The 27,484-nt window shown below is 43.8% G+C and overlaps 1 protein-coding gene across 2 annotated transcripts; it reads left to right on the top strand.

Annotated features, from left to right (window-relative positions):
- Positions 1-5,468: 5,468 nt before the first annotated feature.
- LOC127018967 (phosphatidylinositol 3,4,5-trisphosphate 3-phosphatase TPTE2-like) lies at positions 5,469-26,003 on the top strand. Of its 2 annotated transcripts, none has more exons than XM_050900814.1 (19): positions 5,469-5,520; positions 6,404-6,497; positions 8,582-8,659; positions 10,975-11,022; positions 11,486-11,647; positions 12,061-12,180; positions 15,559-15,658; positions 16,493-16,556; positions 17,075-17,139; positions 17,677-17,737; positions 18,641-18,722; positions 18,805-18,893; positions 20,174-20,235; positions 21,201-21,281; positions 22,346-22,451; positions 23,099-23,196; positions 23,571-23,666; positions 24,152-24,222; positions 25,732-26,003. In XM_050900814.1, the coding sequence occupies exons 2-19, from the start codon at positions 6,448-6,450 to the stop codon at positions 25,832-25,834; spliced, it is 1,536 nt and encodes a 511-aa protein (XP_050756771.1). In that variant the 5' UTR covers positions 5,469-5,520; positions 6,404-6,447; the 3' UTR covers positions 25,835-26,003. The 2 variants fall into 2 exon arrangements, with proteins under 2 accessions (XP_050756771.1, XP_050756780.1); XM_050900823.1 differs by lacking the exon at positions 5,469-5,520 and adding an exon at positions 6,149-6,169.
- Positions 26,004-27,484: the final 1,481 nt, after the last annotated feature.

The following is a 27,484-nucleotide window of genomic DNA, read 5'->3' as shown; positions in this document are numbered from 1 at the left end:
AACGTGAACGAAGAGAGTGGCTCTGGGGCAGCTCTTGATATTCCTACAGTCACGAGGCACTGGGCTCCCTCAGAAAGAATGGCTTGGGATGAAGACATGAAGATGACACCCGATGGACATTCACTCCCCCAGAGCCCAATGGAACATCACTGCATCTGGAAGACAGTGGTGGTATCTCAAAACTCTTCCAAGACCAGTTCCCTGTTGTTTTTTTGTTCTTAAAGGGGGAAGCGAAGAAATGAGGCGGGCTTCTTCAGGCTCCAAAGCAGGTACAGAAACCTGAGGTTTTCACAGCAAGAGTGTGACTGCCTACCTGCGCCCGAGGAAAATTCAGAGTAGCCTGGAGCCAGCTCCAAGCAAAACAGCTCATTTGCACTGAATCCAGGTGCTTTATGCATTTGCCATTTTTTTTATACTTCTCTATCATCACGTCCCACCTTCCATGAATGTCCTGCTCACTGGGAGAGACCACGGACCAGGCTCCTTTGCAGGCACTGCAGGTCTGGAGGTACCAGGGACCTGCAGGCTCTCGATGTGTGAGCTACTATACACCTTCTGTAGGAATCTGGGCTGCCAGGTTTTTTAAAACAAAGTTAATGTATGAGATCTGAAACAAATTTTTTTTTTTTAAATCTAACAATAAAGGGTTTCATCAAAGTAAGATAAATTTAAAAGATCAGGATGACATCAGCTACCATAGTTTCAATCTATGAAATAACCGAAACCAGCATATGCGCATTAGAAGTCTGTGGTTTGTTAGCAAGGAGTAACCACAGAAATCTGTGTACAAAGAAGGAGTAATGGTGGCAGACCATGAAACATGCTAGATCTGAATGTTTTGATAACGTTCAAAGAGCAAAGACATAATTCAGTCTAACTAATGAGTCTGCATGCACCCTATGAGTATCTAATGGGTTGACACAACAAATGTAATTAGTTTGTAAGTTCCTGAGGGCAAGCACAGGTCCGAGCGATCTCACTTACATCAGGAATAGCTGTACCAAAGGGAATTAGTCACAAGGCCAGAGGGAGTACATGGATTATCTGCGTGATCTTCTACCTACCTCAGGTCAGAGAACTCCCCTGACCTAATTTAATCCCATTTGAACAGGAGCATCTCTTTGAGAAAAAGACATTTTGGAGTAAAATATTCAGTGCTGAAGAACCAGCCACAGACCTTAGCATGCTCTTCCACTGCTTAATTACCTGCATTGTTAATTATTACTGTTTTTTGCCCTGAGTCTGAATCTGCCAAGTCTCATCCTGCAGCCTTTTAATCTCATGATGCCTTACTCTGCAAAGGGGAAGAGCCCTCTGCTGCCAAATGTCTTTTTCCCTGCTTAAGGCTAGGTCCAAGTACATACAAGCTGTGTGCCTGCCCCTGACTGGGAACCCAAACCCCGGTTACCTACTTTGGCTGTGGGTGTACGTGCTGGGGGAAAGCCAGAAGGGTCATGGAGCGAGGGGTTGCATGGAGCTTGTCCTGGGCAAGGCTGGGCACAACGGCACAAGCACATCCCGAGGGAAGAGCACTAGTGGGTATGGCACTCGGCTGGCATGGGGACGGAGGAAGGGCAAGAACAAGTTCTGCTGCTGGGGTGATTTCGTTCAGGGTTGTTTAATGCAGAACGCGTACATACAGGTGAGAAGAGCTGTGGGTGGCGTATGGCAGTGTGTGGTGGAGGTGGTCTCGCTGGCCTTGTTGAGGGGGCTCCGGGGCCTGCAATACTCCTCTGCCTAGGTTTGGGATCCTGATCCACCCTAGGCAGGGGCAAGCAGCAGACAGGTGGCCAGGACAGTCCAGGGCATGCACAGGAGCAGAACTGCAGGTTTGGGGGGGATCTCTGCAGCCCAACAGAGACGTGCCCAATCAATTTAGTTGCCTCTAGGGTTAGGCAGCTGCTGAACAAGTACCTTTCTAGATCTAAATTTTGATGCTTTAAGTCTGCTTACACCCCTTTTTGGGCACCTAGACCTTTTTCCAGATCCAGCCCTGACCAACTGTGATTAAGTCACTCCGTATCTTTTCTTTCAAAAGACAGACAGCTTTGAGCTCCTCGATCCAGGTGTGATGAGGTGCATTTCACAGCCTTTTACTCACATCATGGCTCTTCCCTCTTTCTTCTGGAGTTGTGGTTACCAGGACTGGAGACCTGAGAGCACACAGGACCCAAGTAAAGAGCTCAAGCAATTATTTCCAACCCATCATCTTTCCTGTTTGTGGATCCAAGGATCTTGTTATTCCTTTTGCCACAGAGCCGCACGCCACAATCACCTGTGGCTGGCTACTCCCTACCACTACCCCAGGACTTTTCAGAGTTACCTGTTTTTATAATACAGTCATTGATGCTCCTAGTCTGACCTGCCATGGTGTTACTCCCTGCAGTCAGGATGATTGTGATTCGCAACACACGAGAAGTTAGTCCAGAGATGCTTGCAAGCGTTTTGACATGTACACCCATATGCCATGCAGGTGGCAGGTGCCTTGCAGTGACAGTTAGTGGGACTAAAAGTAGACCAAGGATTTTTTTAAAGCTGTTGCATGGTCCTTCAGGTACCAAGGGCTGAAAAGCACCATCCTGAGGTCCTTTGTTCTGAGATTGACAGTGGATGTATGGAAAAGCACGTTGCTCGCTCATCTGAATTTACCAGATGTTAAAATTTACTCAGTGCTAGGCAGCCGTTCTACTTCTATCTATCTGACCACTTTTCCAACCTCTGTGTCAGCTGCAAACTTCATCACTTGGGATTTCATCTGGGGCATGTTTTAAAAGAAAACAACACAACACAACATTAAACAGTGTAAGACAACACCCAATCCCTGCAGAACCTCTCTGGAAAGGAAGTGCTTAAGGATGGTTCCCCTTTTAGTTATTTTAAGACTAGTGTGCTGGGTTTTCACCAATGTGAACCAGATTGAATTTATATTCTTCTACCTTTTTAATTAAAGTGATTTTCTAGCCAGACTGTTGCTTACAGAAGCAACAAAATACTTTTATTTTATCGGTAAACCTTGTAATCTTGTTTTAGAAATATAAATTAGTTTGACAGGAATTATTTTCCCTAATCCCATGTTGATTGGCATTAATTATTATTATTATCACTAAGCTTCTTTAGTATTTTACTAGTTGAAACCTCTATCTACTCTGCTCTCATTTCGTCTGGGAGCAAAGCCAAGCTGACAGACCTATCATCATCAGGTCGTCTGATCTACCTGCTTTTAATATTGGCAGAGAATTGATTTTTCCCCCCCCTTATCTCCATATTTCTGCTATCCCAAGACTTAATAAAAATAAACTTATTTTTCTTGGCCATCTTTCTTAAGAGTATCAGATATAAGTGAGCCATACCTACCGATTTTAAAATCTGTGAAGTTAAAAGATTCCGTTTACCACCTTGTTATTTTTGGAATGTAAAGTATGTCATCACCCCTCTGAGATATACATACTTCATTCTGCTCTCTAGCCAGTAATCCATGTAACTGGAGTATTTACTCAACATTTCAATCTTTTATGCATTTTGTTGACAACTCTGCTATTTTACACTGATGAATAATCGCCAAGGGATCAGAACTGGATTCTGAGGGGTTTTTAAATGTCAGTATCATGAGTTAACCAGCAAAATATAATTAAAATGATTTACAAGTCTTGAATTTAAAAAACAGAATATTTTCAATGCTTCTTTTTTATTTTTAGCTTTATGAACCTTGGATCTTGTTCCGACACTTCTCTCCACCAGCTGAGAGCTACAAATTCAATTTTATTAATGAAAAAGGTGGTGTTTTTATTTTAGTCATCTGAATCCAGAAGTTAAGGTTTTAAGAAAATAGATCAACCACCAGGAAACTCATGATGATGCATGAGCTGGCAAATCTTCTACAGCATCACCAACACTGTAAGATTAGCAACGTTGAAAGGAACAGTTACGGTGTTATCACTGGCAATGCGGCGTCCACCTATTTGATGAAAAACGGGAAGAACTGTTTTTCCTTTTTAAGTGCATCTGCAGCCTCTAGCAAGCTGGTTCATTTACAGCCCTGGCATTCAGTCTGAGTGCCAAACTGGAAGCCTCCTGCCTCCAGTCCCTCCTTTGACTGGTTGTTACAGGTTCTTCTGTGAAAAGTCCGCTTCAATACCCAAACTGCCTTCACACCTTGGTGCTTTCAGAGCCCAGGACAGGGGAAACTGGACTTCTGTATTTCTACACTCTTCTCTGATATGGTCCTCCCCGTGAAGGTGCTCCACAGGCATAAGCTCCTGCTGAGAGTAACTCACAGGACACCCACATGGTCTGCAGGATCAAACCTGTACTAAATAACCTGCACATGTAAACTTTTTTCAGAACTAAGACCAAATTAATTGAATGTTTCTTCTCATCGTCCAGCTTAGTTTCCATCCATGTTTAGCTGCTTCTCGAATACATAATTATCTGAGTATACCAAACATATTTACCTCATTACTTGCTACCACTGTCTGTACTAGCTACTTCCCCATATATTTATATATATATGACAGACTTGAAAGGGAAACTTTCTATTTAGTCTGCTGCCCAGAACTGCTCCCTATTCTCAGCATTCATCTTAAAGATTTCTCTCTTTTGTGCAAGGGGTATCCGGAAAGGCTCCTGCCATCCGTTAACAGCATCTACCCCGACCAAGCTCCAGCAGCCCTGGGAGCAGCCCCCAAAAGCTCGCTTCGAGCTCCCTCTGCTGCCGACCGTCCTGCAGAAAACCTCTCCAGCCCAGTCCTGGCCTCGGCAGCAGCACTATTCTACCGTGTGATGCTCATGCTCAGGGAGTGCTTGTCACTTGGCTGTTGGTAAGCAATGAGGTAGGCGTGAAGCCTCTGCAGAGCACAGGGTAACACGCCGTATTCGGCCCTGCAGGCTTCGATTCTGCAAAAACATAAGTGCTCAATGTTATGTGAAAAACATAAGTGCTCAATGTTACGCGTCTCTGCCCTGGATGGAGGCAGTCGCTGTCACAGGCCGTGGGGGCCTGACCGGCCCGCAGCCCGCGGCCCACCTGCACCAACCCTGTCCCAATCGCAGCCCCCAAAAGCCGCCATCCCACGGGAAATGCATTAAGAGGCATCAAAGTGCAGCAAAGTTTACAAAACCCGAACGGCCGAGGCTCGGGAGCAGGCGGCAGGCCCTGCTGGGGCGGGCTGGCTGGCGGCCTCCTCGCTCCTGCGGGCCTGTGCGGGCCGGGGGAGGCGTAACCCCGGGGAGACGGGCAGGCCCTGGCCCGGCTGCCGGCCCGGCGGGCCCCGAGAGGCGGCTGGGCCCGCCGCGGGCCCGTTGCCCACCCGCTGCCCGCTGCCCGCCGCCCGCCGCTGCTGACTGCGAGGTGACGGGCGGTGTCGAGAGCGGCGGCGGGGCCGTCGCCATGGCAGCGGGCGGTCCCGCCCGGCCCGGCCCCGGCCCAGGTGCGGCTGTGCGGCGCCGCCGGACCATTTAGCCGCGGCCCGGCGGGGGGGCTGAGGTGCGTTCGCGCTCTGCGGCTCGGCCTCGCCTCAGCGGGTGAGTGGGGCTCTGGGGCCCGGCTGGGGTGAGGGATAGGCGGGAGGGTCGGGAGAACAGCCCTCAGGAAGTTTAACGCAACTTTCCGCTGAGTCCGCGGAGCGCCGGGGGCGGGTGTCCGGGCTTGACTTTGAGCCGGGCGGCCGGAGGTGGGCGGCCGCGCTGAGGTGAGGGCGGTGGAGGGAGAGAGAGCTCCCCGCGGAGCCGGGGCCACCGCGGGCCGTCCCCGACGGGGCTGCGGAGCCGCAGGCTCCGTGTGGCGGCCGCCGGGCCGGGGCTCGGCCTGCGGCACCTCCGCCGGGAAGGGGTGCCGGTGGCTTGCCGATGCCAGGCCCTGTCTGGGGGAGCGGGGAGGCTGGCGGGGCCGCACCCGCCGCTGCGGCAGCCAGTTCCCACCCCGGGACTGGGAAGCTGTGCCCGAGCGGCGACTGCCGCCCGGCGAGGCAGGTCTGAGGGAGTGGAGATGCAGTGGGACCAAGTGCGGGCCTCCCGTCCGACGAGGTGATGTGTGCCGGGAGCTCTTGGACCTGCTCCCCGGGGCTTCCAGCCCATGCTTGCTGGAGCATCCTGGGGCTGCACCCCTCCCAGTGTCCCAGTCCCCTGTTCTGTGTTTCATAGCTTGAAGCAGAGGAAAACGCTTCATCGTGCGGTAAAGATGCTGTTTTAAAGTTATTGTCACTGTGGCGTATTAGGTATAGTCAAAAAAACCTTTTTCACACTGCTGAGTGCACTGACTCTCACTAGCCTTATAGATAAAGATTGTGCTTTGTCACCTGTGCGGGAGGGGGAATACTTGAAGCAGAAGCTTGTCTGCTGGTAATGTGAATGTGAGGCTGCTATAGGATGCTGGTATTCACTGTTTCTTGTACTGTTCTCTCTTTAGCTAAATGTGCTTCTCTTAAGACCAGCAGGGCAACATCAGGCAAAATGACAACTGTGAGGTATGAACAAGGGGCAGAGCTGACAGAAGCATCCAGGTGAGTGAAATGAGCTGCACCAGTGTATGGGTTTGGGATTGAAGTATGCTGTGTGTGGTCCCCTGTCTAGAGTTTATTAGTGCTTTAAATATAACAAAGAGAATAATGGAGTGCTTGGACTTTATATAGCATATAGTCCTTATATCCCCTCCTTTAAAATGCTGTTGTCTGAGAGAAGTGATATTTGAGAGAAATATGCTATTGCAATTGACTTCTTGCAGGTAGTTAAGAACTAGCTAAGAAGTACAGAGCACCCAGCCCTGGTATAATAAGCTCATGGCAGTAAATTCTGCTCTCTTCTAGCATCCAGAAACATTGTCAAGGTCTCTTGTAGAGCAAGAGCATCTTGGTTTGCTCTCCTTAGAAGCCTCGATTCTGAAGTTCTCTTTAGCTGTGAGCAGTCAGAAAAGCTTATGCTCTGCATGGAGAGTGTGTGTGGGGAGGAAATAGGTTCTTCTAGTATATCCTCATTTTCTTCTCTTCCATTCCAGTAGTCAAAGACTAGGTGTAGTAGCTTGTGGCAGAGAGCTTGTTCCAGCTTGGACAACAAGTAGATGTAGAGTGCTCAGCAAAACAAACTCCCTCTGAGGAAAGCATTATCTAGAACTGAATTTCTGTGTGAGAGCACAGTGAAAACAGTGTATTCAGGCTTGGCTTCTGTTTTCTTTTTATGTTGAAGATTGGCTTCCTAACCCAAACACTAATGTTGCTTATTCTTATTTTGGCTTATTTTAATCACAGTAGAGGATAAGAAGGTGGCATTTGGTGTGCTTCATGTGTCTACAAGTATAAGCAAGTGACTTGCAGCAAAATTGCGTAGCAGCAGCAACCTGCTTTAATGAGTGAAGTATTTCAGCTGTATATTAAGTGGAAACTCCCAAGTGAATATCCTGTAAGAAGAGCTGGGAAGCAAAGCTAAATGGCCATATATCACTAGAGCTTTGCTTCAGTTCTAGGAAAAAAATGAGGATACTGGTGTCTGGAGATACTGGAGCTGGAAAATTACCTTTAAATAACAAAATTGTTGGGGGGTGGAGGGGAAATCATTCCTCTCTTCGGCCTGATACTGAGTGCAGGTGGTGAACCATCAGTACTGGTTTCTGACACTGTAGGAAATGCATCATTAAACTTCTTGCTTAAAAGGGGGCTAGCCCATACTGCAGAAGCAGTGCTGGTGCATGGGTCTGTTGTGGAGGATGAAGAATACTTGGATCCTCTGAGTTGTTACACTAATGCTTCAAACATGCTAGATTGCCTCAGAATGGCGTGGAAATATCAATATTGAATATGTGTCTGTAGTTGCTCCTGCCCAAGAAGCAATGATGCCAGAGACAGAGCCACAGCAAACACTGTGGCTGTGCTATTACGCAGCACAGTATTTCTGTGGAGAAGGCTGAATTGGAAACTCCTGGATTTGGATGTTACACTTTATTTTCTCTGAAGTCATCATGTGGCCTTCAAAGCTTCTCAGGTGGCTGAACAAAAACTTGATCTAAAGAGACCCTTTTAAGGAAGTTATGGCAAGCAGCCACTACCCCCAAAAAATGCTGTTCTAGCACTAGCTCAGCTGCTGCTGCTCTGGTCTTCCAGTTTCCGGTCTGGTATCCTGCTCTGCACAAAAACATCTCTGTGCTATGGCTTTTCCTGGCAAAAACATTTGTTCTCTGAACAAGTAGCTTACTGTAATAGCATTAATGTATTTTGGATTCTGAAGCAATTTTGCACATGCATGTTTCCAGCACTTCCAGAGTCTGGACTGGACTGTTAAGTCCTCAGCAGACTTTGGATGCCCTACTTCAAAGCCCTTTATCCTATTGCTGAACACATCTGTTCCCTTCCTCCCCAAAAGAGAAAGTTTTCAAAGATGGATTGCTAATGGGAACTTGGTTGGTACAAGCCAAGGAGTTCTGCTGGGCCAACATATGAGAAGTCTTTCTTCCTCTGGTACTATGCCTGTGCTCTGGCCCAGGCTACTGCATACTGCTCACCTGACAGTTAATATCTCTTCTCTGGAACAATGAAGGCTGGCAATGTATAAAGTTGACTTCTGTATCAGTATGTGACTTGTGTTATTCCTTTGCCAGCTCTCCAACAGCAGAAGAGCCCACAGTAAAGATTGATGATGGTCGTGATGAGGATAATGAACCAGACAGCTGTTCCAAGTAAGCTAATGATATACTAAATGCCTTGCTTACCCCCAAAAGTGGAAACTTTTAAGCCAAAATAAGAAGGCAGATGGCTTGGTGAAGTAGAGATAAGTCCAGTAAATCACTTGATATTGACATTTGTTCTAGTACATAATAAGGACAAGTAAGTTCAGGAAGCTTCTTTATGCCTCTAGAGATGAAAGCCCAACCCAAGAACTAGCTACAAGTCTATCATATTATGGAGAATGGGTAGTCCAAACTGTGTTGATTAAATTTTCCCAAAGGAATGAGTTTGTGAGAGCACAGAAGAACAAATGCTGGTGAGAAAATGAGGTGAATGAGTATCTGAGGCAAATGATAAGCATCATGCCCTCATCAAGACTAAATTGTCTGAACTTCCTAGTGATTAACTCTGTTATTGAAGTAGTTATTTTCTAACAGTGTTTAGCTTGTCACCAGATTACTAACTCTTATAGCATACTTAGTCAAGGCAGCGACAAGTAAATAGACTTGTTCCTCTGTTTCTGCCGCTCAAGAACAGTAAGATGAAGCCAGTTATCTCAGTTCTTCTATGCAACAACATGTCTTTCTATAATTCAGAAGTTGGCATTTACTTAGCTTAAAGCCTTTGTGAAATGCATTTGTATGTGAGCAAATGTGCCACGTTCTCTTCAACTGAGTTAAGATGTTGGCAGGCCAAATTGGAGTGGTGTGTATATATTTCAGTCTTTAGTGCACCTCATAAAGGTACTTGTCCTTAGACTGTGGAAGCTGAAGTCTTGGTGTACCTATTATATTTGCATTGTAGGATTGACTGGGCAAAGACATAGGCCAACAAACTGTTAGTGTAATTATTGCAGTGCTTCCTTAGATGTTAGACACTTATAAATGCAAGGAGAACCTCCTATATGCTAGGCTGCCTTCAAGACAAGACCTGTTATTACATCCTTGACTTCTATGGGAAAAGTGGGTACTACAACCTAAGTATCTCCTTCCTGCTTAAGGATGCAGATGTTTGCTGGTTAGACCTTGTTCCTTAGTTTAAAGTGTGAACCTAATAGTGAGAAGTGTGGGTTAATTCAGTAAGCCCAGCAAGATGCTTCCTCATCACTTCAAAGATACCTAGCCTTGTCTTAAACTGAGTGATTGAGGTGTTAAGGATATGCACCAAGTGAAATGCGATGCTCAAGTTAGCTTAGAGGAAACAAGTAGCTCAGGATCACTGGGGTGTCATGTGCATTACTGAGCTGACAAAGACTTCCTGTAACAGTGGTATCTCTAATGGTGGTGGGGAGGGGAGGTGTAGTAACTGTATATAACAGGAAAGACAGGATAGATAGGTGAACAATACGAAAGGAATCTACCAGTACTTTTTGTCATTATGTCAGAACTTTTGGTAGGTCCTACTGTTAGTGATATACTTGGAGAAGGTCTTTTAAGTGTCTAAGAGAAGACTTGGTGCTTACAGTAGTTAAGCAATCCTGAGATTACTTAACAGGCTGGCAGTCTTTTTCAAACTGTCAGAACCTGGAGTTTGCAGATAACTGCTTCTACCTTAGTTCTTGGTGTAGCCTAAAGAGACTTTCAGCTAGTGAGATATTACACAAACGTTTAGCTTTAAACCAGAAGGCTTAAAGCATACCAAAGAGGCAACAAATAATTTTCCATAACTGAAAACAGGAGCTGGAACCCTGCTAGGGCTGGAGATAACTCTCACAATTGGAAAAACTTAGTTTCAGTAACTCATTTTCTTAAGAGGCACTTGAATCTTCAACTTGAAAGCCAAACCAATATTTCCTTTTAAAGGTAGGAGAGAGATTTGTCTTGCTCTGTTCCAAGAGCACAGAAGCAGTAGTGGAGCTATTAACAAGTGCAGCTTTTTCCAGGCCTGGAAAAAAATCATCTGATACAATAAGCTAATATCTTGAACAAGATACCTAAAGAGACATTTATCCTTTAATCTTCCTCTTGACCAATAGCTATTATATAAGCCCACTTCTTAAAGCTTATAACTGGGCATTAAGCCAGACTTCCAGTGTCACTGGAACTGTGACACTGAATAGTGTTATGCATAAGTACATACTGCTGTACTTCTAGGGTCTGTAGCTGATGAATACTTTTTCTAACAAGTGGTCAAAGCATTGCTTTCAAGTACTGTCTTAACCTATGTACTTCATGAATGCAATTGAGTAATCTCCTCTTAAAGAAATTACTACTACACAGAATTCTAAAACCACAAGAATGTGAACAGAAGAATGTAATAGTGCTCTTGTGGCTAATATCAGTAGCAAAGTGTCACTTGTCTTCATGCCAATTCTCTTCTCTTGCAGTGCAATTAGGAGGAAAATTTCCCCATTTGTGATGTCATTTGGATTCAGGTAAAAGATCATGCTTGTAATGATATGGGCAGGGTAGAAATAGTCCTTATTTCTGCTGTAAGAACTTGAAGGGTTCCTTGAACAACAGTGACTCCAGCTTGCTCTGTCTGGAAAGTACTGAATCTCCTATCGCCCCCAGAAAGGGTGACTTGAGAAAAGTACTCTGATTGGGAAAGAAGTCTTAAACAGATATGGAATAGCTGTGGAATTATATGTTAATAACTACAGCTGAGTCTGAGGTAAATGTACAGTTCCACATGGATGATGTACTCTGTACAGATCACTTAAAAAATGCAATTTGAATCCTTCAGCTGCTTAAACAAGCAGGCCTCAACCTGTATATAAGAGAACACACTCTCACTGGAACAGCTTAAAAAGAAAATATGGGCTTGTGCTCTTCAGTCAATAAATGTCAGCAATTCATTCCTACTTCTCAAGGTGACTTGTATTTTTCTTTTTGCAGAGTATTTGGAGTTGTACTTATCATTGTGGACATTATAGTTGTTATTGTGGATCTGGCTATCAGTGAGAAGAAGAAGGGTGTTAGAGAGATTCTTGAAGGTGTTTCCCTGGCAATAGCACTCTTCTTTCTCATCGATGTTCTCCTGAGAGTGTTTGTTGAAGGGTAAGATGTGGGCAAAAATTAAGTTGGTGTGGCAAGTCCTCAAGCTAGTAAGGAAGCACTACTTCAAGCTTGGACTATGAACATGGATGCCCTGTAGGCTAATTTTCTGGTCATAGATAATGGCCACATCTTTTCTTGGCTGTGTACATTGGCTATTACCCTTCTATAGAATAATCTGTAAAGTGCTTTTGGTATAAGTGAGCACTTGGAAACTGCATCAGCTTTGCTGTGACTTGTGTGTAGACCAGGTGTAAGATTATTTTCTTAGTAAGTCTTCAGTGCTTAGTGTTAAGAACTACATCAGGAGAGCCTGTCTCTAGCAGTAGCTCTGTATAGGTGATTCTCTTCCTGAAGATGTATTTCAATCTTTGCTATCCATATGAGCATCTGTCTAAAACTCCCCTTTGTTTCAGCTTCAGGAACTATTTCCGGTCCAAACTGAATATTTTGGATGCATTCATAGTGGTGGGCACTCTGTTAATTAACATGACATACTCCTTCTCAGACCTTGCTGCAGCAGATCAGATACCAAGGTAAGAATGGTATGGCAGCTGTTAAATGTAAGCTCTCTTTTCTTGATAGTCTTCTAAGAATTTTCTTGGGCACTTCTAAGCTACATGTGTGCATACTAGATCACGAATATGGCAGTGATAGTATTTTGTGGTACAGACTAATGAAAGATAGACACACCTAACTTTAGTCTACAGTTATACTGTAGACTGTCCCTGTCTCAAAGGCAGAGATGATCTAAACATATCAGTTGGGGTAAGTAAAAGTGAATAGTGAGGCCATCAAATGCTCTGGCTCAAGCATTTTTGGGGGGAAGGTGTGCAGCAGCCCTGATAGAGAGGAGAGTCTGAAGAAGGTCAGAAAGAAGAGTTGCATTATAATAGCAAATGGAACAGACAATTGAGAGGATCTCCATCTAATGGATCTTGAAATAGAGTTGCCACACTGTCTTGTTTCCTCCACCTTGTTTTCCCAAAAGCCCCACGGTAACATATGTTGGATTTTTCAGCCATGCCCTGGGGAGGGGAAACATGCTGCTTATGTGTATAAATTAATGCAAGTCTACTGGTTTTGGCTGGGATAGAGTTAATTTTCCTCACAGTAGCTAGTATGGGGCTATGTTTTGGATTTGTGCTGGAAACAGTGTTGATAACACAGATGTTTTAGTTATTGCGAGCAGTGCTTACACAGTGTCAAGGCCTTTTCTGCTTCTTGCACCACCCCACCAGAAAGTAGGCTGGGGGTGCACGAGAAGTTGGGAGGGGACACAGCTGGGACAGCTGACCCCAACTGACCAAAGGGATATTCCACACCATATGATGTCATGCTCAGCATATAAAGCTGGGGGAAGAAGGAGGAGGTGGGGGATGTTCGGAGTGATAGTGTTTGTCTTACCAAGTAACCTCTATGCATGGTGGAGCCCTGCTTTCCTGGAGATGGCTGAACACCTGCCTGCTGATGGGAAGTGGTGAATGAGTTCCTTGTTTTGCTTTGCTTGCATGCACAGCTTTTGTGTTACCTATTAAACTGTCTTTATCTCAGCCCACGAGTTTTCTCACTCTTACCCTTCTGATTCTCTCCCCCATCCCACAAGGGCGAGTGAGCGAGCAGCTGTGTGGTGCTTAGTTGCTGGCTGGGATTAAACCATGACAAAGTTGTATTTCCATCTGATTTCTGTAGTTTGATCAGATGATAATCTGTGAGAGGAATCCATTCCTGATGGAGACAGAACTACAACTCTAAGATTAGTTTGTCTGCACTAGGTTTGTATTAGTGACATTTGCTTGCATTGGCCAGGGAAAGAAGTTGAGCTCTTTTTAAAAAAAAAAAAAATCACCCCCACAATTCAACTGGCTACTGGGCACAAGGAGGGGAAACATGCTTCTAGAAGAAACCAACTCAAAGTCTAGTTATTGAAGAATCCAGAGTTGGACAAACATCTGGAAGTACTAGTCATCTCTTCAAATGCCAGCTAAGCTCAGGTTTCAAAAAGTAGAACTGTCAAAGGAATAGCTGTTGCAGCCTCAGAATCATAAAAGGCTGTTTCCTTCTAGGTCTTTTTAAACATTAATCTGAGTTTAATGATTACTTCCCATCTTGCTGGTCACACTTTTCTAAAGCAGCTTTCATCTTACGGCAGCATCCAGTTAAAGGCAGGAGAAATAGCACAGGGTAATCTGCACTGCTATCTTTACTAGGCTATGTTAGTAGTAGGCCTGATCCTGCACTGACCCATCCTGTTGTCGGTCAAGGTGTGCAAGTGCCTTGTATTCTGACTTGCTGAAGTTGATGGGGCTTTTGGGTCACATAAAAAGGAGTTAACACTGGTGCTCTCAGAAGATACTCAGCTGGGCCCTACCATCTCACCCATGCAATTCTTGAGGCCCTCTGTAATGCTTCTCTTGTTAAGGGATCTTCAGTCCTGTTCTGACCAAAATATCATCTAGTGCCAAGTAGTAATACCTCAGACTTGGCCAAATCTTGAGATGAGATAGTCTTCCCACCTAATACTCCAGTATTGTCCACACAATCTAACAGTAGCCTACCTGGGCTTTATCACTTTTCTTTCCTCCTAGACCTTCCTCAAGAAGCAGACAGCAGTCTTAAAGCACCTGATACATCTCAGAATAATTAGAATCTGAGCAGTTCTTATGTGGATGAGAGTGTATATGTGACAAGTGAAATCTCAGTGGCAGTCCATAGAGGTAACATGCCCTGATAGAGGGATATGGTCTGTATTTCTAATCTGGTCTAGCTGGGTGTGTATTGGGATGAGTTACCTGTTTCCTTGAAGTCTGACCTATAAAAGGATACTGAGGAATGAGAGCTGGGTGTCAGTCTGGGAGCTAATGCTGAACTGGTTAACTTCCTACTGGGCAGAATGCAAACTGCTTTTGTCTTGAAGAGCTGCTTCTCACAGTTGTGATTCAGGCTGGGGAGAGGGGCTATGGAGTTGGTTCATCTTCCTGGCTTCTAGCTCCTTGGCTGCTAGCTCCAAGGGAACTCCTGTTTTGAAAACAGGAGGGTGATCCTGGACTAGGAAGGACCTGGGGGCAAAACTGAAGCTTTCCTCCAGGTGTCCAGGACAACCTTGTCTTGCTGACTTTAAGCTCCACATCAGTGGAGAGCAGACTCTCTTCAACTGGAGGTGATGGGATAATGTCTCTGTAATATTTGTCGCCCTTACTGTAGGTATTCACCAGGATTCTTACCAAAGTGTATCAGGACTTGAAATGTGCATATGCTCCTTAAAAGTATATGCTCACATGCCTCCTTAAAGAATGAATGTTAGTTTGCCCTAGTCCCTAACGGTATATGAAAGCAGCTGCCCCTGTTCAGTTGTTTCTGTAGAACCACTCACATAAGCATCTTACCTGCTTCAAAGTTCAACAGCAGTTCAAAGTTCCTCAAACCAAATCATCTGCTCAAGTTGCTGAATGATTAAACACAGGGTTTATACTGATCTGTTCTCAGGCTTCTTAATCAAGGCATGATGTACATAGTCTGTCTAGCTTCTTTTCAAGTATTTTTCAGGTGGCTACTTACACTTAAATGTATACTTGAACAAGCTTCAAGGAAGAAGAATTTGGGGATAATAACATAGGTAGTGTTAAGGGAATTTGTTGGTTGCTGGGCAGAGGTGCCTGTGAAAGTCTGAGCAAGTAAGGGGTTTCCTAGTGCTGTTAGTTGTCCAGAACATGTACTCCCAAAAAACCCTCAATAAAGCCATGGTATTCTCCAAGCATAGTATTCTTTCTCCAGAATCAGCCTGAGAAGTCCTAGTTCAGTATATGAAACAAAGCTTTAAACTGTCTCTGAAACAGCTTTTAAATAGCTTTAAGCTTTGTGTCTAAGTTTAATTGTGTTCACTTTCTTTCATGGTGAAACTGACTCTCATCTAGAATGGTTACTTTCCTCCGAGTTCTGAGAATTGTCATCTTAATAAGAATATTTCGCCTAGCTTCACAAAAGAAGCAACTTGAAGTGGTGACCAGGAGAATGGTAAGTTGGCCTCTTAATACACCTAGGCTACTATTACTGTTTCCAACTGTCTCTTTCTCCAGGCAGCTATCAATGGTGAGTAGCAAGACTGCCCACAGCCTATTGGTCTGCAACTGATAACATTGCCTATGCAGCATATCTGGTCAGTGTCCCTGACAGGGTACTGGAGCTCTGACTCCAACTTCAGTATAGCTAATAATTCTTAACTTTGCTCAAGTAAAGAAGCAACTTGACCTGGAAGGCCAGCATATCAAAGTGATTGCAACACCACCATGTGTCTCTAATTTCTAGTTTGTGTGGTACATAGACTGTTTTCCCTCACATGGAGGAAGATAGGAATTTTAATGCTTCTGCTGCTTATTCCGGGTGAAACAAAACAACCTAGCTGTTGAAGCCCTATCCACTGTAAACGCTGTCTCTTACTTTCATCAGGGGCACTAAAGTGGTACTTGAAGCTTCAAGTATGTCCTCTTGCTCAGGAATAAGCTGTCTTGGTTATGCTGCCTGTAACTATTTTCTTCCTTCCCTCAGCCCCCAAACACTCAAATAGCAATGACAGATCCATGCTGCAGTCTGCAAAGAATCTGCAGTATTCTTTCCACTAGGATAAGCTTTGATACTTCAGGGTAAAAATTCTGTATGGAGCTTCTACCTAAAAGCTAAGACAAATGTTATTCTTGGCTAATGCTGTGAACTTTGCTGTACCAAAATAAGGCTCTGCTACTCATGACTTAACTTCAGAGTCTAGATGATTGGTTTTTCCTAGTAACAGGCAACACTTGTTGATCTTTGGCATTCCTTTGGAAGACTAACTCTACTTTTTTTTTTTGGCAGGTCTCTGAAAACAAAAGGCGTTATATGAAAGATGGCTTTGATCTGGATCTCACTTATGTTACTGGTTTGTAGAAGCAAACGACACTTTGCAGCATGTTACATCCTACTAACACTAGTTATTCAGTTAATAAGTGCTTGACATGAAATACTGGCAATGTTTTAGACTAATGAAACTTAAGTATGAAGTCAAAGCAGGCCTGCTCCTTTTCTGTGGGATTTTGAGATATGACTCTGACACTGTTCTCAAGGATTAGCCTTCTGGGAGAGAGATTGTACATGCTGTATGTAATGACAGAAATTCTCCTGAGGCCTGGAGAACCAGAGCTGAGAAACTATTGACTAACTCATAGTATTTTTGCCTGTGAGTCTATGGAGACTGACACTTAATGGTAGCTGATGCTTCAGGAAGCATTATTCTCCTGCTCTAGCTAAATGCAGAAGAAAACCTCTCAGAAACGAGTAGGTGGTTCTTATAATTAAGGTAGAAATAAGCTGTTTCATAATGATGATGTGCTCAATCATGTAGTTCCTACATGTGGGGAGGGTTCCCCCTGTTACTTCTGATTGCTGTCTTTTCCACAGATCGCATTATTGCAATGTCATTTCCATCTTCTGGGAAGCAGTCTTTCTATAGGAACCCTATAGAGGTAAAAATCCCTCATCTACCAAGTTCAGTATTTCTGAATGTTGTTTCACTTCTAGATTCCCACTAATTTGCATGTGAACTAGATTGTCAAGTCAATCCTAGTCCTGCTGTCTTGGCTGGTTGGAATGACTAAATGGTGGTCTCTGCTGTGCTGCACTGATTATGTTGTAGTCTTAGCTAAGCCTAGTGAGATGTATCTCACAGTGTGCACACACTGGTGCTCTGATACTCCTGTTCCTTGGGAATGCTTCAGAGAACCAAATCAGTTCTGTCCCAGGCTAGTAATAGTATGAGTGGTGAAAACCGTATATTCATTGAAATAAAGCTGTTTAAAAGGTCTGCATTAATGCACTTTAGTTGCGGTAGTACTTCTATTCCAGACAAGAACCTGAGCTATTAGGCTGGAAAGGCCTGCTGTCCAAGGGCTGTTTATGAATGCAGTTGCTGACCCCACTTGGGGGGTGGGGGACGAGGTGGCAGTGGAAATAAGGAGTTAGAGCACTAACTACTCTGAACTTATATCTTGTTATTGCTTTAGGAAGTTGCAAGATTTTTGGACACCAAACATGCAGACCACTATAAAGTCTACAATCTCTGCAGTAAGTATGTTTAGCTGCTGATGGTATTGAAATACTGCTAAACAGAAAAACATCTTTTCAAGGTATGATGCTGGCAATACCAGATCTCCAAGAATTTAAAGTTTGTCAAAAGTACACAGCTGTCTGGCTACCTTCTGTCCTGAATGTGGCTATTGACTTTGAGCATCTAATATATTGTACTGAAGCTTGTAAAGGAGATACTGGATGCCTTGCGGTTTAGACTTCCTTGCTCGTGCTGAACAACTGCTTCAATATTCCAAAACTCTTACTAAAGAAGTGGAAGACTAAACCTGGGCTAAAACTTAGGGTGATGTTGGAGGATTTTTCTAATGAAGGCTTAGAAGACTGAGGTGAATGAATAGTTAAAAGCTCTTCTGTTTAGAAGTGGCTAAAACAATGAAAAATACTTCAGGAACAACTATCCTGTGGTTTCTGCTTTCATAGTAGAGCATCAGAGCTGGAAGCAGACAAGATATAGAAGCATTGATATGGAAGTCCTGAACAATTAAAACTGTTCTCTAGCCAGCAGAGGGATAGATGAGGGGTCACAGATGAGGGGTGTGGTGTTAGCAGCTCCTTACTGCTTTGTAGATGGTCATTGCTGTGGTTGACCCTGACAGTATAGCAGAACGTTAACTTTCAGATCCCTAAATAACCCCTATGGAAAGGAATGGCCATCTGGGCCTGGAGAGGAATTTTCACTTAAGTGAGAGGTGTGAAACTAGAAGCTAAGCATGATTTTAGCCAAATTACCTCATAGTTTTTCCACTTTGATCTGTCTATTTTTACTACTGTACTTTAAACACTAGTATATGCTCAGACCAGCAGTTTTGTGTCACAAGCCACTTTCTTTATTGCAAGTCTGTTCCCTTTCCTGGCATAACTCCAGATCTTTCCTTATAGGTGAAAAAGGCTATGACCCCAAGTACTTCCACTACAGGGTAGAAAGGATCTTTATTGATGACCACAATGTCCCAGCGCTACAGTGAGTCTTGTCAAAAAATACATATGTCATGATAGTTTTATGTGGGCATTTGCTTTGATCCACTGATTTTCCTCTTATCTAGGGACATGCTGAAATTCACTGCCAGTGTCCGTGAATGGATGAGTCAAGATGAAAAGAACATCATAGCAATTCACTGTAAAGGAGGCAAAGGTAGGACTTCTCATGTGTGATCTGTGTATACTACAAATTACACGTTATTCTTATCATGGCTTCTTTGATGTTAGTATGGCCTTAAGCCATAGCATAAGATGGGTTTAGAGTGTAACTTGACGAATTCTGCAGACACTGACTAGCAACAGTATAGTGCTGTGTGTTTAGTATTGTACAACCCCATTTCTAGGTAGCCCAAACTGGTTCTTAATCTAAGCTGGCATCTGATCTCTTAAAATGGTCTTCAGTAACTTCCTGCTGTCCTGACTGCTGGGACAGCAGTCTCCCAGGAGAGGCTGGGGATAGGGAGCTACTGAAACTGCTACTATCAAAAGTGTTAAGCTGCTGCTTTGGCTCCCTGGCAGCCAGTCACCCACACTGAATATCCTGCACTGTAATATAGCTCAAGCTTCTTAATTTCTTCCAGTGCGGGGGTGGAATGTGTATCTCTAAGAACCAGCAGTACCTACAACAAGGTATTATGTGATAGTGCAATGTAGTCTTACGGGGACAGGTTAGTCAAAGCTACTGCACATGACCTGACTTGTGGGTGCTATCTGCAACCTGTAGTAGTGCAGGAACTGTTGAAGTGCATAGATAACTGTGCAAATAAGCCAAATTTCCCTGCAAACATCTGCCACATCTTTGGCTGCCTGCTGTTACTACTGCAAATACTTGGCTTAAACCAGGTGGTTACTTAACATAAAGAACACTCTTTCCCCTGACCTGGAACCATAGCTTAAAAGGTTTTGCAAAACTGAACATTGAAACTACCTGCAGGCCAAAACTTGCTTGAACAAGTGTAGGGAGGGGTGACTTGACCTCTGAGACTTTAAATTCAAAACTGAAACTATACTGGACTCTGTGCTAGCAGTTTTGATGCCTTCTTAGTAGGGTTGGGGGGAAGAAGTTGGAGCAGAGAAGTAACTCTGAGGCTTAGAGCACTGGCAAGTGCTGGTCTATAACCTAATCTAGTAGTGTGTACTTGACTCTGTCCCCTGCTAAATGGAGTATGCAGATACTGGTCAGCTTCCTAAGTATCTCTAGGAACACTACAAAGAAATGTGGAGACTGCTTTCAAGGAATAAGTTAACAAACTGCAGTATCTTGTCTTTAACTCATTCTTCCCAGAAATACAGGCACTTGACTACTCTAGTGTCACTTATCTCCTGTTATCTCTTCTATTTCAAAAATTATAACTGGATGCTATAACTTCACAAAAATAATCCCAAATACCTTTGAACTCCTGTAGTTCAATCTGTCTCTTACTTCTAATACAGGAAGGACTGGAACAATGGTCTGTACCTGGCTCATAGACAGTGACCAGTTTGAGAGTGCAAAGGTAAAAACTGGTGTTTATTTTTTGATCCTTCTAGTATTCAAAATGTCCCTTTTAGAACCTACTTAATTGGTGAAATGCAGTAATACTCTACAAAAAGTCTATACTGGAAAAAGGATACTGTGAACAATCTATTTTACAAAAAAGTTCTTGCAAATTTTGCTACTATGTAAATTCCTTTCTGATGAAGACTATTATTGATCAGGAAGCACTAGGAAAGTAGAATTTAACAGGATACTAACTTTGAAGCACTTTTTTTGGAGGCATAATAGACCTAGGATCTTGAGCAACAACTTTCTTAAACAGTAGATGGCTTCTGAGCATGCTCTACTAAAGATAGTATCATTCTTTTTAAGTGCAATTCTTTCCCCAACCTCCCTCTAAGTAGTGAGAGGCAGCAAGAATTGTCTTGTCTTGACTACCAGCGTTACAGCAAGAAGCCCTTCTGGGGAAAGGGAGGAAGATCAGCAAGTCCCAGCCAGGACAGATGCATGTGCTGCTTTAGTATCCCAGATCTGGTATATCAATCTAGAGACCTGGGTTGCAGAAGGCCCAGGTCACTCAAGGTAGTCTGGCCAGAGTGTGTATCCATTTAATCACTTGTTTTTTTTATCTGAGTTTGGTTTGCAAAGATCCAAACTAATGTTCAGCTTGATCTGCCACAGACCACTTGAAATATAGATGGTTCTGAAGCAATTGCTTAAAAAGCATATGTTTTTCCTCCTTCAATGAGCTTTATTAGCACTCTTTCATGGATGACAGACTTAATGTATCTGACTTCCTGACTAGTACTTTCTCATTCTAGTTAAAAGCCTCCTTTTAGGAGGTACCAAAACAACTATTGCATATTTTCACTTGCATTCCCTTATTGGAATTGACTAGTGTAATTCTAGCGTACTATCCACTTCTCAGAGGGGGAATGGTGGTGGGATGAATATCTTAACCCTTGAAATTATCTTCCTACGTAGGAAAGTTTGGACTACTTTGGGGAGAGAAGAACTGATAGAAGCACAAGTACGAAGTTTCAAGGAGTTGAAACTCCATCCCAGGTAAGCTTAAGGAGGTCCAGTAACAGTAGCCAAACCAACACTAGCCTTGTGAGTGCTTATGCTACCCCACCTCCCCTGCCTTGTTTCAGAGATGTAGGTTCCTACTAATGCTTAACTCCTGAACTTTCTGTACTCTTTCTTTAAGGTTGGAAGACTATCAACTGGTAGGGTTGCACTGCATCTTCCCTCCCTCCCCTTTCTCCAAGCACATTGCTTATGCCTTTCTCTGTGTAATATCTTAGATACCATAATTCAGATCTGATGATAACGGAATTGTTGAGACTAGGAGAGCTTTTAGTCCAACCCTACTGTTCATGCAGGGTGAGCTAAAGCAGGTTGCCTACAGCCACGTCCAGTCAGGTCTAGAATATCTCCACAGATGGAGACTCCACAACCTCTATGGGCAACCTGTTGCAGTGTTTGCCCACCCTCACAGGAGCATGACCCTAAAGACAATTGGGCTGTTTATCAAGGATGTGCTGAAGTCTGCAGCCTGGCCTGGGGAGGGCCATGGCACTGCTGTGCCTGGGTGGAGGAATGCATCCTCTAGAGACTGCATTCACAAGGAAATACTAAAGTTATTGCCTCAGACCACCGTTTGGGGCTTTGCTCACTTTGATTTGCTGTGTACTGTGAGATTCAGAGGTGTGAGATGATGAAGCTGGTGACACAGGTACTTTAGTTGCTGGTATAAAATGGAATGGAAGTATAGCTGTCCTTCAGAATGTGCTTCTGTAAAATGAAAGTGTCTTGTACGTTTAAACATTCTGCCCCTTGAAAAGCTACAACATAAAAGCTCCTCACTTCTTGCTGAACTCAAAAGTACAGAATTCTTCATAGAACATGAAGTTTAAATATACTGCTTAACAATGTAGATGTTTTATTTGTCTAGAGGATTGTTTGAACTGGGGAGGGGAAGGAGAACAAATGGCTACTTTCTTCTTAGCTTTGGACTTAGAGCTAAGAACTTGGCATAGAAGATCTAGTTAATCCTACTTCTGCCTAGAATTAGTCTGTGTGGGGTACAGAAACTGCATAATGTGTCTGGGTTTTTTGCATTACAGAGTAGGTATGTTGGGTATTATGAGATCCTGAAAAACAAGTATAACTTGAAACTCCCACCAGAGAGACAACTCAAAATAAAAAACCTCAAAATCCACTCTATACATGGTAAGAACTCTTGAATTTGGGCATTCCTCTATCTGGTAATGGTTTCCTAGTACAGGCAGCTGATCTCTACTGTCTCTCTTGCTAAGCCCATAATAGCAATGTAGACTTACTGTGATTTGAGAATTCAAATGGCACAGTTAAAATACAGTGAAGAGCATTCTGGAGTGCAGTTGCCCGATGTGTTCTGTCACTTCCTGTGTGTCCAGTCAAATGGTGTCTCCCATACAATCTGCTCTGTTTTGGGAGGGGAAGCACTTTTCAAGTGAGACTAACTCTACATGTGGAACTGGATCCACTAATGTTTCTCAGCCTGATATACACAGCTGTTTCTGTGCATGTGTACTGGTGACTTTGATAAAAGGCTGGAAGTTCAGCACTACGTGTTCAAGGGGACTTCAAACTGCTGTTCTTGTTCAGTCAGTGGAACTAGACTCTACATTAGCTTGTTCCTACTCCACTAGTAGGATTCACTGCTACTTCAAAATGCAGCTTTCAGCCACTGAATCTTGAGCTACCTTTAGGATTTGAGTTCTCTAAAGTCTCTAGCAGGGTATTCTGGAGAGAATAGGATTGCACTTGGTTTTCATGACCACTTATGTTTCCAGCTAATGTATGTACTATGGTATAATGCAGCTCTTTCTTCCTAGGAGTTGGGAAAGGCAATGGAACTGATATGAAGGTGCAGATAATAGTGAGGAAGCAAGTTGTACTAGAATGTGTATGTGCCAGTCAAGGAAACTGCAAGGTGAGAGTACTATGAAATTGTGTCAGTTGAGTCACAGAAGCTGAAAGCTGACTTATAGGTCAAAAATGTCTTCCTGTAAAAGTTGAATGCTGGACATAAAACTGTGTAAATAAATGGATGCTGTAAATTCTGAGAGAACGGAAAAGCTAAGCTTTGCTAAATCACAGGAAAAGTAGTGGTAAGATAGTGAAAGATTTCCCTAGAAGTCAAACACAATAGCTCACTGACCCACGTAGCTTAAATTGTTGGCTGTTATTCTAGCACTGCCACTGTATTTGTATACCATGAATGAGTAGCTAGGTATTGTCACAAATTGGTCCCTTGTCTCTCTGCAGTAACTTTTCATAGAAGTAATACTTTATTCTGTTATCCAGCTCTTCTTTGATTCTGAAAGTGACTCTGTAGTCATCGGCTTGGAAGACAGCCCTGTTATAAGTGGTGATGTGAAAGTCAGATTTGAATCGCATTCTGTAAGTATAACAGCATGAAGACCTTCACTTGAGTATGAGGAGAGGCTGCAGTGCAAAGTGCAGCTGGGCTGTGTGGGGCAGAATCTTGTGTTCCTCCCCAGTGACTCCTGCTGTGTGGGGTGGCCCCACTGTAGCAGCTGTTATTCCACCCCTGTGCAGTGAGCGATGCAGCAAATGTTGCTACATCAGCCTGTGCAGGCGGGGGAGGCATCTGGCTGTTCAAACAGTACAACCAAGACATCTTAGTTGAGTACCTGCTGCTTCTAACATGGGTCTCTTACTTCATTGTATTAAGTTTGAGTGACCTAGTCGTGAAGTAACTTCAGTGAAAATAGTGATCTGGGTGTGATATTGGGCTCTTCAGGTGTTCTGACTCTGGCACTAGCTTTGTAAACCAAACTACTGAGGATAGGTGGGTACTCTTGCTCTGCAAAAATTGAGTCATATTGTTGAATGGAGTCCTTAAACAAGGCCTTTGTGTTTAGGATCTCCCAAAAGGCTATGATGACTGCCCATTCTTCTTCTGGTTCAACACTTCCTTTATTGAAAATAACAGGTGAGTGATCATAGTGACTGCCTTCAGATCCTAACTTCTGGTGTCTGAACACAGCTGAAAGTTCACAAACCTAATACTGAAAGCTGTTCAAGCCTGTCAGCTTCCGTGTGGATACTGGTCTCTGACTCTCAATTGTAACTTGCAAGCAGGCAGTTGGCACACACTTGGCACAGTGCAAGCAAGTGTTTTAAACATATGTGAGCTCTTTATCTTAATCAACTTAATCCACTGGACTCTTTCATCAGTGCTCTAAGTATTGTTAACGAACTTGAATTCAAAAAGGTAATGCTAACTATTCAAACCGAAGGCAACTCTGCCATCCTCTATAGCATGGCTGACTGAAAGGCTGGAACTCATTCAGTAGCTTAGCAGGCAAACATTAAGACCAGAGTTAGAGGTACTGATGCTTGGGATCCCAAAGAAAGGCTCTTTAACAAAAGCATGAGAAGCAGTAAGTCAAAGTTAGAAATTACTGTATCTTGTTCTTGTTGAGACTAGAACTCCTGGTGGAGCTCCAGCCAGCAAAAGTTGGGCTTGTCTGTCTCACTAGGGGAGTGATGTAGAAATGCAGAGACATGAGATCTGTCTCTTTTGTCTACCAAACTTGACAGTTTTAGACAGAGGAACAGTGAACTTGACATATGAGATAATTGCTGTTTTCTCCAGGACTGGAATAGGAAGGAAACAATTTTTATTTAATTGATCCCATCAGAGCATGTGGAGAGGTAGCCATGAGTCTATATTCATAACTCCAAACTCAGTATGCTGATCCAGCAATGCACCTTGCAGTCTAGGTGCAGACATCTAGTTAGACCAAACCAGTACCAGGAGAAATGTATGCCTGCTGTCTGACAGCCCTGCAACAGTGCCATCTCAAAAGTTTCACCTAAGTGCTTTGTTTCCTCCAGGGCTAGGGAGGATGCCTCACCAGACCTTCTCTTAAACACAATTTAGTAGAGACTCCCTTTCTGCCCAGAGAATTCTGGTAGACCTCAGGTGGCCTAGGTCTGAGAAGTGAAACAGCTGCTAAGGTAGTGCTCCTACCTCTGTATCTCTAGTTCAGCCACAGCTGATGTGCAAGTGCTGTTAAGTGATAATTCAGAGACATGAATTTGGTAAGCATTAAAAGTGGAGAACATGCCTGATGAGCTTGACTGAGTACCGAATCAAATCCTTGTCATTAGGAAGGTCAGTTATTAAATTCCTGCCACTTGCATCCCATCAGGAGGCCTTGAGCTGAAGGTAATGCTAATTTTACTCTAACAGTCTTGCATTGTGGGGCCCTGGGGGGAGAAAAAGCCAACAAAAAAACCAACCCACAAACCCATCAGGTTGATCGTGTGTTTCTCAGACTACTTCAGATCCAAAGCCCTGTGCAGGCATGGTTGATGTCTCTGGATTCAAGATCTGGGGCTATATTTAATATTGCAGGGCTGAGCTTGAAGTTCTCTTAGCTGGCTGAAAGGAAAAGCATGGCTGTAAGATATGCTACTGAATTTTGTCTTTCAGACTCTACCTTCCCAGGAATGAGCTGGATAACCCTCACAAGTCTAAAATGTGGAAAGTCTACAGTGAGACATTTGCTGTGGAGGTGAACTTTATTGAACCATAAGGGAAAGCCAAAAGAAGGGAAATACGTAAAATTCATCTCTCTTCCTGGAGAATGTGTTGCTACTTCAGTATAAAGTGATGCAGTCTCATTTTGATGTACTTAATGTATTTCTGTGTAGATAAAACTTCTCAAATAAACCTACATGAAGTTCTGTTGTGCAGAGCAGTAATACTCTGAAGAGTCACTTAGTGTCAGCTGTCATGTCAATGAGCTGTTGGATCCTTTGGAGCTTAGATGTCTCTACATACAGGTAATCCCTACTTTATTAATCTAAGACAATTGTCTGTCTTTAAGCAAGAGCATTAACCTGATGGTGGGTGGAGACCAGCAGTCTGCAGGAGACTGCTGGAGAAATTTGACACACCTTCCCTCAGCATCAGGGTTTTCCACAGGTCAGTAGAATATAGGAATTTGGAGGGAGGAATAGTAATCTGGCACAGGCAGACTAATAGTTCTTGAGCAGAAGTCTTGGTACCAAACCACTGTTCATCAGAAATCCATGATGTAGGGTTCTGAGCACCACCTGGCCTGGGAGCTGACTGGGGGGGTTGGAGACTGCACAGGTACTTCTCTGCCACTGTACCTCCCCACAAAGGGCTGAGATGGCACATCAGCTCATGAGCATGCTGACTGCCTGGGATCAGTTAGCCAGGCTTGCTTTAATACCTGCATGTGATGGGTTTGATCTGCGCACTTGCTCCTTTGAGCTAATACTGCAAATGCTCACTGACCCCTCTTGAGCTAGACTAAGACCTGTAATGCAGAGACAATGCTTATTCTGCTTCCAGCTGTTCTCAGCAGTGCAGCTCTTCTGTGGGGACTGTTCATGCCTCCCTTGATGTGAAATGTGTTGAGGCTAGCTTCTTGGTTCTGTTGCTGCTTTAGTCTTTTTATTGTTAGGACCAAGAGCAGAAGGGGACTGATGTAGCTAGTTATTAGCTATGGAAAGCTAATGGAGTAGGTGGAGATATCTCATACCTTCCAGGTGCTTACTTGAGGGGAGCAGCATACTATGAGTATGCATGTGGACTCAAGTTTTGCTATTGCTGTGTAATGACTTGGTATTGAGGAGCTGGGCTGTTGGAAACTCCCACAGAGTTGGAAGCTGCTTCTGTCTGCACTGTACTTTAAGTGTGGAGATTGAAACCTGTCTTCAATGACAAAAAGTGTTCCACTAATTGTTTGCAGTTCTAGGTGCAGGACAGTGAGCTGGGGTCACTTGGATATTGTGAGTGGAAGTAGCTGGAGGTCATGTAGTCCAAACTCCTGTGCAAAACAGGCCCAGCTAGAGCAGGCTCACACAACCTGGTTCAGATCTATAGATCTCCAAGGACAGGGATTTCACACAAGCCTTAACCTATAACTACTCTTCCTTCCTGGTTGGAGTTTCCCATGTTCAGAGTTGTGGCTGTTGACTCTTGTCCTGCCCCTGTATGTCTCTCAGAAGAGCCTGGCTCTATCCCCTCCCATGAATGAGGTAACTGCAGACAGCAGTAAGAGCTCTCCTCAGCTTTCTGTTATGGGTGAACAAACCCACTTCTCTCTACCATCCATCCTGGTTGCCCTCTGCTTGACTTGCTCCAGTCACTGCCCTTCTTGTACTGGGGAATGTGAAATTGGATGTGGTATTCCACATCTACTCTGACAGAT

The sequence above is a fragment of the Gymnogyps californianus genome, chromosome 1 (genome assembly GCF_018139145.2).
Source record: "Gymnogyps californianus isolate 813 chromosome 1, ASM1813914v2, whole genome shotgun sequence".
Lineage (NCBI taxonomy): Eukaryota > Metazoa > Chordata > Aves > Accipitriformes > Cathartidae > Gymnogyps > Gymnogyps californianus.
Note: the sequence above shows the minus strand (reverse complement) of the source record. Positions and strands in the feature narration are given on the sequence as shown.